General features: G+C 33.6%; 1 protein-coding gene across 12 annotated transcripts in view; it reads right to left on the bottom strand.

Moving 5' to 3' along the window:
• Nucleotides 1-390: 390 nt before the first annotated feature.
• The window catches only part of MAP9 (microtubule associated protein 9), a 67,551-nt gene continuing 57,268 nt past the window's right edge, over nucleotides 391-10,673 (bottom strand). For 10 of the 12 annotated variants that reach the window (XM_067736582.1, XM_067736581.1, XM_067736585.1 and 7 more), the window contains 4 exons: nucleotides 9,654-9,815; nucleotides 9,389-9,534; nucleotides 9,078-9,210; nucleotides 391-2,658 (listed from right to left, as the gene is read on the bottom strand). In XM_067736582.1, coding sequence (XP_067592683.1) covers nucleotides 2,536-2,658; nucleotides 9,078-9,210; nucleotides 9,389-9,534; nucleotides 9,654-9,815 — 564 coding nt within the window. In that variant the 3' untranslated portion in view covers nucleotides 391-2,535. Of the gene's footprint in view, nucleotides 2,659-6,183; nucleotides 6,337-9,077; nucleotides 9,211-9,388; nucleotides 9,535-9,653; nucleotides 9,816-10,673 lie in introns of those variants that run through there. The other 2 variants (XR_010943122.1, XM_067736589.1) reach the window with 2 other exon arrangements.

Genomic DNA, 10,673 nt, shown 5'->3' with positions numbered 1-10,673 from the left:
CTATAGGCAAAGAGGTGATTTCATTCAACTAGACAATTCAATCAGCACAGCTTGCTGTAAACAGCAAATAATATATTATATAGCGTAGCAAGATGAAAATCCCATTTGAGGGAAATGACTTGTTGGGTCTTTGCAAACACCTCAATTTCCCTTTTCACTGACCTCACAAGTAATGGTAAGGAATTAGTATTTAGATTTCTTTTTAGAAGGTCCCAAACGCAGGTCACCTCTATATTCTCTTTTGCGTGCTACAACCTAGACTGGTAAGGAAAGCAGAGATTTCTTCTTATATGCCAACCAAGTGAAATGTTAACTCATCATTATCAGCCTCATCCATGTTAACCTTCTCACAAACATGAGGTGGGGAAACAAACGGCTCAAGGTAGGAAGTAAGTGAAAACAATGAACATTTATTAAGCCTTTTCTTATGTGCCATATTCTTTATATTAATTAACTAACTTCAATTCTCACAACTCAGAGGTGATAACAGTTAATCCACTATGCATGATAAATTAGAAGAAAATGTTCAGAATGCTTAAGTCAATATTTAATGTGAAATCTATGACACACACTTAAGATCTCACATTCATAAAAGTAGCTGTACATTTTTCTATTTTTCCTTCTACTTCCCTGGAATTTGCAAATATCTTTTAAGCCCTGAATAGAATTCAATACAATAAATACTTAATCTTTTCTGTTTGGTACTGTGGGGGACACACAAATGAACTAAGGGAGGCCCTAAATCCCATACTGATACTGCTGGTAATTAGTTCAATTTCATGACAGATTCTCCTAGTTCCAGTAGTATAAAAAGGCTTCCAGTTTTATTTATGAAATTTTTAAATTTATCTGTAGCACTGATGTGATCTTACAAAGTGATCCACGACATCTTTCTTACCTTGCACATCCCCTGCAGCAAGAAGGCTAATCCTCAGAGTGTGAAACCTCCTGAGTAACTGTCTGAAAGCCTAAGTTCCATAACCCGCTGGGTGCTCTGACATTCTAATACTAGACACGGGCATTTGACTAACTCCATAAATACTATGAATTATTTTTTTCATTTTGAAGATCTAATGAGGTTAACTGTTTCTAATAACAAACAGCTATTTCTTAAAGGAAAGGTAATCTCTGGGAAACAATACATGATTTTAGGATCTGAGAAGTAAAATGTGTTTTTAAGATTGATATAATACAGAGGTCTTGACAGAATTTACAGTTCTCTGAGGTCACATGAGAGCATGAACATGAGCATCTGAATTCTAGAGGTAGAGAGACTTCATTAGCTCTAATCCCAGCTCAGTCACATGCTAAATGAGTGGCAAGTTCTTTGATTTCTCTGAGTCTCAGTATTTTTATCTGCAAAATGAAGCTAATAACACATACTCTGAATAGTTGTTGTAAAGATCAAAAATAATACTTGTAAAGATCTAGTAGAGAGGATACAACAGGTACTTCATAAATAGTAACTTTTTTCTCATCTATCATTGCATTGCATCATTGGCTGCAGTAGCATTTCAACTCTGAGAGCATATATTTGGTCTGTGATAAACTAGTTGACCAGTTCAAGTATGAGTCCGATTAATGAGGATATGCAGAGATCAAATAAATAGATTCTTTGCACATTTTCTACAAATTACCTTCCCATACAGCTGTCTTCTAAATGTAAGGTAGATGACTCTGGATTAGCTAAGAGGACAAAAATTGCCATTATCATCTTTATGGCTTTAGTTTGGAAAATAAAAATAGTGATAATGACCTTGGACTCTTGTGGAATTTCCATAAGTAATGTATATAATTACCATGAAATGGACATCTTTTGATATCAATGAAATAGAAAAGTGAGATAGAATTTAGGAAGACACATTTCAGAGGTCTGCTCATTATAAAGCACCTATGACTGTCACTTACGCAAAAACAGATAAAGTATACTCATATTAAAATATATGGCAACATTCTTAAAGAAAATGCCTCAGTGATTGCATGATTCTACTGAACTACTGCCTCAGTTGACCAAAAGTCTAACTTGCACAGTGCAAATGCAACTACTTTGAGCTAAAGATTAGTTTTAGAAGAAATAATATTTGCATACTCCCCAGTGACCATTCATTTTAAAACCCGAATCTAGAGGTGCAATCATTCGCAAAATCAATTATATCTATGATTATGGTACCTAGATGGTTTTCTTTTTATATTGGAGAATAAACATACTAATAACATGCACAGGTTAGGGAAAGTGATCATGGATCATCAGACTATACAAATGATCAGGACATGATAAAGGGTTATGTATTTCAATGGTAAAAGCAATATGATTATTAGCTCTTCATTTGAAGCAGTTTATCTACAGTTCAAAAATGCTTTCAATGCTTTCACTGATTAAACTGTAAAGCATCTTTTTCATTGTCAGCAGAAGTGACCGGCATTTAATTAAAATAGACTCTTCTAACTATAAATAATTGAATTAATAGTTTTAAATTTAGTTTGGCTAAAATTGGTAAATTGATAAATAACTAAATAATGCAAGAATAAGAATTATCAAAACACTTTTGAGAACACAGTTCTGCTTGGAGGGCTCCATGGAGGAAGTGCCTCATTTTCAAGAAAGGGATGATGTTTCTTTTGTTTCCGTTCAATTCTTTCCTTCCTTTCTTTTTTTTCCTAAAGAGAAAATAGAAAACTATTTATATATAAATTTATATACAAATATGACCATTATTTTCAAATCAAGTTTCTTGCTGAAGAACAAGATAATCATTATAAGGTATTTAAATGTCATTTGCTAGCTTAATTGGTTATAAAGTAATAACAGCTAGGAAATATTGCTAATTTATGAGCATACTATCAATAGGCATTAACGCACCACTTAATTTTTTAAATATTAAAAGTGATAATATTTAAAAAGAATTATGTAAAATAGGAAAAAAAGACCTGTAATCCCATAATTCAAAGAGAATAATTATTACAAGTTAGTGATGACTTTCTGAGAACAGAGTCTCAGAAATAAATTTACTGGGTGCAAAGGGTGAATATGTGATGGCAGCAGAGGATACTTCACAGTGTTTAAAAATATTTGAATATTGAGGTTCATGTTTCTTTGCTTGTTATTGAGCTTGAGTACGTTTTCATTTCTTTAGTGCTTTTGTGAAGTTTTTGCTCTGTTATTTGGCTCTTCTAACTGTATGGTTATTGGTGCTTGTAATTTTTAGCAATTTACATTTTCATATAATAAATATTATCCTTGCAGCATTTTATCTACGTTTTTAGTCCTTAATTTTTTACCAAAAAATTAATAGTTCAACCATAGACAACTAAACTGTTTAAAGAGTAATATAGTCAAAATTTGTGTACCCACTACCTGCCTTTTGAAATAAAACATGACCAATACTTGTGCAGCCCTTGTACCCACTCCCTCACCACACCTGCTTTCTCTCCACCATCCAGAGATAACCATTACTGAATTTAGTGCTTATAGTTGCAGTGCATCCCTTAATACCTTTATCACACACACGTATTCATCCCCAAACAACAAATAATTTTGTTTTGCAGGTTTTTTGAGTTTTGCAGGTTTTTTGAGTTTATGCTAAAAGGTACCATGCTATATATTCTTTTGCATCTGTCTTTTATTTATGACCATATTTCTAAGATCCATCTATATGGAGCTGTAGCTCTAGTTCACTGATGCACAGAATTCCAGTATATCAACATATCACAGTTTACTAATCAATTTTGGTGTTGAAGACATGATGTTCTAATGTTTTTTCCACACAAAGACAATGCTGCTGTAAATGTATCCCTGTTTGATTCCTTGTGCTTATAAGCCAAGATTTTCTCTCCAAGTATATGCCTAGGAGTGAAATTGCCAGTTTGTAGGGTATGAATATGTTCGACTTTGCTGGACAATAATGATTTATTCTCCAAAGTTGTAGGAAATTACCCTCCAGCCAGCAAATATACTGATTTTTTATTATTAATATGCTGTATTCTATTGTTTGGCATTTTATATTTAATGTTTAAATCTTCTGAAGTTTGTATTGCAGTAAAGTAATTGTTTGAAGTGATTTTATATCCATATGTCACAAATAATCCCAATTGTTATTGCCTCACATCCATTAATTTGTGTTCCTTTATTATATAGTACATCATTACAGGTAACAGGTTCTGAAGCTATTATTCTACTTGTACTATACTATAATTTGTGCTCATTCATTCAGTGTTAAGCACTGAGATCTTACTCTGGGTCAAGCAGTATACAGGGAGCCATGCATGAAGTGATTATAAAATACAAACACACAGGTTACTGTTCCTGTCCCTTAGGGAACTTTCAAAATAGATGGTTAATAAACAAGTACATAAACAACAGATAATTCCAAATTGTGTGAAATTCTATGAAACATATAAATAAGCTGTTGTGATTGATAAAAAATGAAAGGAAGTACTTACTTTCAAAGAAAAGTGGATTCAGGGAAAGTCACTTTGAGACGTGATGGGTAAGAGGAGCCACTGGTGATGTGCACTGAGGGGAGGGCACCCCACGCAGACAGAAGAGTGTGTGTGAGGACTCTGACAAGTGGGGAAAACTTGGGATGGGAGAGGAAGCCAGAGAGCCAGTGTGAATAAAGCCTGGCGGGAGATGGGAGCGGGGTCCAGATGAGAATGACAAGGTATACGTGTAAGATCAGGTGGGGCCTGACAGGCCATAGTAACATTTAGAACACAGGTTTGGAAAAAAAAAAAGAGCTGTCAACAGGTGATTTGGAGAAGAAAGGCAGAATGCTGAGAGGTAAACCGGGGAACATGGCAGCAGAGGAGGAGAAAGCTCAAGTGGAAGAGGAAATCGACTGTGCAGAATGCCCAGAGGTCTAGGAAACAGGGCAGAAAAGAATACATACCATAGTCTAGATGCTCTGGCAAAATCGTAACTCTCAAAGTTTAGTTTAGTTTAGTTTCAGAAAAGGGATAAGATGGGGGTTTACTGAGGATGAAAAGGATATGAAGAACTAAGGAAGTGTAAACAAACTTTCCAGAAGTTTAGCTATTAACAAAGATGAGGATCATAGCTGGAGGGAAATGAAGAATTAAGAGAGTTTATTTTTATTAAGATTACTTATCCTGAGACTTGATGGGAATAATCTAGGAGGGTAGAAGAATGCAGATTCACAGGAGAGTGAAATGGTAAATTCATATTTCATTGCTTGATTGGTACAGTCGTGCTTCATATTATTTTGAAAATATTATCTTCCATCGTCTCACATTTTTATTATACCAGGTGAATTTTAGAACCATTTCGTTTCCCTGCTATACTCCCTTCCAAGAAATGACTAAGTATCTGAGGATTAATATGAAATCTAAACAATGATCTAGGAATACCTGAAATGTTAATAGCATTTGGCCTTTCATCCTGCAGCTTGGACTGTCTCTCCATTTCTTCAAGTTTCTGCTAAAACTATAAAGTTTAGTGGTTTCCTTGTATTCCAAAGAGCAGTGGTGTCACGGAACACTTGGACAACCCTGGCTCTGCAGGCTGAATGGCTTGGGAGGAGTGGTATTTTGGTAAATTATTAGGTGTCTATGCTTCTTTCATCAGTACATAAATGGAATTGATAATATCACAAGAAGAATATGGTAATGTAAGGTTCCATTAACATGTAATTATTCACATACAACAGAAGGATTGAAGAGAGGTGTGAAATTTTCTTTTTGTCTTAACATTTTGCTCTTCGTCATGAGAATGTTTTCATCTTTGTTATTTCTAATAAACAGAGAACCTCCTTTCAGAATCCTAACTGAGAAAATAAAAGCTGTAATTGGACCACGGTCAATCATCTTATTACTTTAGAGAGAGGCAGGCCCTCTAGCTAGGTGAGAGAAAAGCAGTGACCATGCTGTGTCCTCAGAAACTGACTGAAAAAACCTCACTGTCCATTCCATTTAAGATAGGGAGAGAGAGGAACTGGAAGCAACCTTGAGTTTGCTGGCAGGTGCTAAAAAGTTAGGGCAGAAAATAGGCAATTAATTATCAACCTTAATGTCAATTTACATGAATCAATGTTATCTTGAGTAATAATTAAAAGAGGTTTCTTAAAAAGTCCTCCTGTCTGTTGTTTGTTGGGGTCTGAATCTTTTGCTTATTTTCTTATTAAAGGTAACTATGAATTAATCTGGGAACCAGCTTGAAGAAGCATCTTACCTGATCTTTGGCTACAATTTTCACTTAAAACAGTGACCCATCAATTGCTCACTCCCCAAACTAGGTTGTACATCAAAATTTTGAGATGTTACTTTACATGAAAATTGAAGTAATTAGCTCTTCTGTATAGGGGTATTTTTCCATTCTCTCTGCAAACAAATTTCAATAAGAAATTGGTAAGATGGGGAACAGAGCTGTAACATGTTGTACATGGATTTTTTTTTTTAGGTAGAGCTGTATTGTAGGGATATATTGTATACCAAAACAAGTTATTTTGTCTTAGGTCTTTGATGAGTTTTTATTTTCCAGAGGATTGATTAGAATGAGAAAGTGACTAACCACTGTAATAAAACATTGTGTACCTAACTATGACTTAGTCACTAAGGAAATTATATCTCATTTTCAAGACAATGTGAAAATAAAACTGAAAATTGAAACATTTACATTCAGTTACTACTCTAAAAGATACTAGCAGAATTAGCATACGTCTCCTTAATATAAGAAGATTTTAAATTTTTCTTAGAACAAAGCATTATTTAAGAGTTTAATCTAAGGAAATCATCATAGAACACTACTATCCTCATTCAAACGACTGAACCAATTTTGATCGCCTTATTACTGTTTATCTGCATGTATTTAGCATTATAGCAGTACTAAAGTCAACACATAAACAACAATAAATTCTGTTGGTATTTTTATTAGGATTGCATTAAATTTGTAAATTATTTCAGGGAAAACTGACATCTTTATAGCATCATTATAAGATTGTTTCTATACAAGGACAGTTTTGTTCTAATTTCTCAGGTATTCATTTGTGTCCTTCAGAAGTTTTCTCTATATTGGTATTGCACATTTCCTAAGTTTATTCCTAAGTGTTGCATCTTTTTATCCTATCTTTAAATAGCCTGCTTTGGGTCCTGTGTGTGTCTCTAGCTACTACTGATTCTAAAATTTGTGTGGAAAAAAAACCCCCAAGAATATTCAGAAATACATTGAATGAAGAGTTATGAAGGGAGATTAATCCAAACATATATGAAAATATATAAAGTCCTGATGATGAAACAGTGTTGTACTGGAGTATGTACAGTGAGATTGACCAATGGAACAGAAAGTTAAGAAATAAACAGACCTGAAAATATGGGAATGATCTAATGTATCATATAATAAAGGCAGTACCTCAAATCAGTGGGTAAAAGATATGCTGTTTTATGAAAGATGCATTTGGAAAAAATAAAGATGGAATCATATTTCCCATCATACACTAGGATAAATTCTAAGTGGAGCAAATGTTAAAATGTTAAATATAAAATCATAAAGTTATTCAAAGAAAAATGGGAGCCTAAGTTTTGGAGAAAGTCCTTTCAACTACACCTGAAAATCAGAAGCCATAAAAAAAGACTGATAGATTTGACACCTGAAAATAAAATAAAATTCTTCATGGAATAAAATGATATAAGACTTCCCTGGTGGCACAGTGGTTAAGAATCCACCTGCCAATGCAGAGGACACGGGTTTGAGCCCTGGTCCAGGAAGATCCCACATGCTGCAGAGCAACTAAGCCCATGTGCCACAACTACTGAGCCTGTTCTCTAAAACCCGTGAGCAAGAACTACTGAGCCCGCGTGCCACAACTACAAAAGCCCATGCACCCTAGAGCCCATGCTTCACAACAAGAGAAGCCACTGCTATGAGAAGCCCACACATCACAATGAAGAGTAGCCCCTGCTTGCCGCAACTAGAGAAAGCCTGTGTGCACAGGCAAAGACCCAATACAGCCAAAAATAAATAATAAATAAATAAATTTACTAAAATAATGATATAAGCAAAGTTGAGAGACCAACAATACAATGGGAAAAAATTTGTAACTCATATCAGAAATGGTAGGCTAATTTCCCTAGTACATAAAAAAGCTTCTAGAAATCAGTAAGAAAAAGACCAATGAAAAAATGTTGTTTATGAACTGACACTTTACAGGAAAAATAATATAAATTATCCTCACACAAATGAAAGGATACTCAAGCTCAATCCTAACCAGAGAAATGCAAATAAAAAAATACTCTGGATGACATTTTTTTAACTTGCTGATAGACATGAATTCAAAACAGTTTGATAAGAAACCCTACTGGACCCTAAGCCCTGTGGAGAAATTCTGCACTTTTTGATTGCTGAACATGTGAACGTGTTAACTATTCACATAAAGTACTTATGCATCTGAAATGTATTACTTATTTACTTATTCAAAAATAAATGAATAAAATATATATTTATATTGATATTTTAAAACAGAAAACAGTATTTTGCTTGCCATCACTGAAAAGTAACTATAAACGTAAGTACATTGAAACAAAGAATATAAAGTCCTGCTAGATATCATTTCTCCCAACGTTCATACTTGATTGCTTTCATTAAAAAAACACTTAAATAAGACCTTCTCCTCGAGGTCATCAGAAAGATCAAAAGAAAATAAAAAATGGAATAACTTTCTCATTAAATACAATTTTACTGTGTGTCAGGACCAAGTTCCACCTAAATTAACCTGGTATACCTTCAGTAATACACTTGTCAGTACACTTTTTTATAATTTTAGGTAGGAGAATCATTGCAAAGGACGAATGGGCATGACTGGTAAGTGACTAAATGTGGGGATGCAGGTAAGGAACATTATTATGACTAAAGTTTTAAGCCTGAGTGTTTTAAGGAATAGTAGAATCATTAATAGAAATGAGTAGATCAAATAAATTATGATATATGTAGGAGAGAATGAATTCAACAAGGTAGCTTCCAGGTAGAAATGGTCAGTAGGCATGGGACAAATAGAACTGGAATTAGGGACAGAAAAGTCAGAACAAGTACGTTTAAAAGACACAGTGCATTAACAAATAACACCTACCAGCCATTTTTCATATTCTTCAAGAGCTTGTTTATCTTTATCTTTTTTCTCAGCTCTTTTCAGTTCTTCTTTTCTTTTCTCATTTATTTTCTCTTTTTCCTTTTCCTTGAAAACAGCTTCCTTTTTTTCATTCCTATGTAGGATAGTCAAAACACTGGCAAGTTAAAGGAGAATATATAATAAAGATTCCCTAATGTGTCTTTGCAATAATGAGACTAAATGCATTAGTAACATTCAAGTAAATGAATTTTAGAAAAGCCTAAAGTGTTACTAATTTAAGATCTATCAAAACATTCATTATTTTGGATTACCATTTTTCAATAGCAGTTACGTTATCTTTCCTTTTCTCAGCGACAGTTTCTTCCTCTTTCTGTTTCTTTGCTCTTTCATATTCTTTCTCTTTTTTACTTTTCTCTTTAAGATATTCCATCTTTTTCTCTTTCCATTTTTCAAAAGACTGAAAAAGTTCAGAGTTACTCTTATTTAATGTGAATATAATAAAATAGTAAAACCACAGTTAATCATTAATTTTCAAATATTTTAAAAATAATTAAGATAGTCAAAACCATTGCATACTTGCAGTGCTTCTCTTTTTCTCACAGCATTTTCTTCTTCAGTTTTCTTCTTGGTTTTTTCCTCAAGCCTTTTTTTTGCAGCTACCTTCTTTGCTTCCTTTTCTTTCATGGCTTTCCAGGCCTCAAATGATGCTAAGGCTTCTTCTCTCTTAGCAGCTCTTTTCTATTTTGGAAAAATAATAGACAGTAATATGTATACGTATAAATAGACAAATATAGATAGATATAGATATACATACATTCATTTTTTTTAATTCCCTTCATATTCATCAAATTAGGTTTCAAAGCAATCTATTTAAAACAGATTTAGAGAAGTTAATTGATAAAGAATGTTATCTGAATTATTCACTGCATTTTAAAATGTCCTTTCTTAAACATTTATCAGATATTGATCTACTACCATGTATGGGAAGGAATTTTTTTTGGAAGTATACTGAACAAATGCTATGAAAATAAACTGTAAAAGGCTAATTGGTACTGCAAAGTGCTCATAATGCAATATTGCACTAAAAGAAAAATATCAGGAAAGTTACAGGCCAGAAAGATAAAGTTATATACTTTACCTGTCTGGCCTGTAACTTTCCTGATATTTTAACTTTAACTTTACCTTTCTGGCCTGTCAGAGTAAGGTAAATTGGTCAAGTCACACAGTAAACTACAGATCTGTGCTTTAACCCTGAGTTTTGACTGACATCAGAGCATAAAATTCTTACTGCATAAACATATCCCAAGTGTTGAAAACATGTGCCAGATTAGAAAATATGTAGGTGAACATATAGCAGGTATGTTATTACTTTACTTACTTCAATCCAATTCCATAATATTCTATGTTTGCCTTATAATATTGCTTAGCATTAAATGATATAAAGCTTTATTATAGAGATAACATAATTTAGAAGTAAAAGTATGAGCTCCCTCACTGAGTTGTGAAGAGCAAATGAGGTGTCTGGCGCTGACTGTGGCAGATAATGCTGCAAAGGCAGTGCCAGTGTCCAGGCATGTCCCCTGCAGGGCTGCTCCA

Source organism: Pseudorca crassidens, chromosome 4, assembly GCF_039906515.1.
Source record: "Pseudorca crassidens isolate mPseCra1 chromosome 4, mPseCra1.hap1, whole genome shotgun sequence".
Classification (NCBI taxonomy): Eukaryota; Metazoa; Chordata; class Mammalia; order Artiodactyla; family Delphinidae; genus Pseudorca; species Pseudorca crassidens.
The sequence above is the reverse complement of the archived record's forward strand: the minus strand, read 5'-3'. Positions and strand labels throughout refer to the sequence as shown.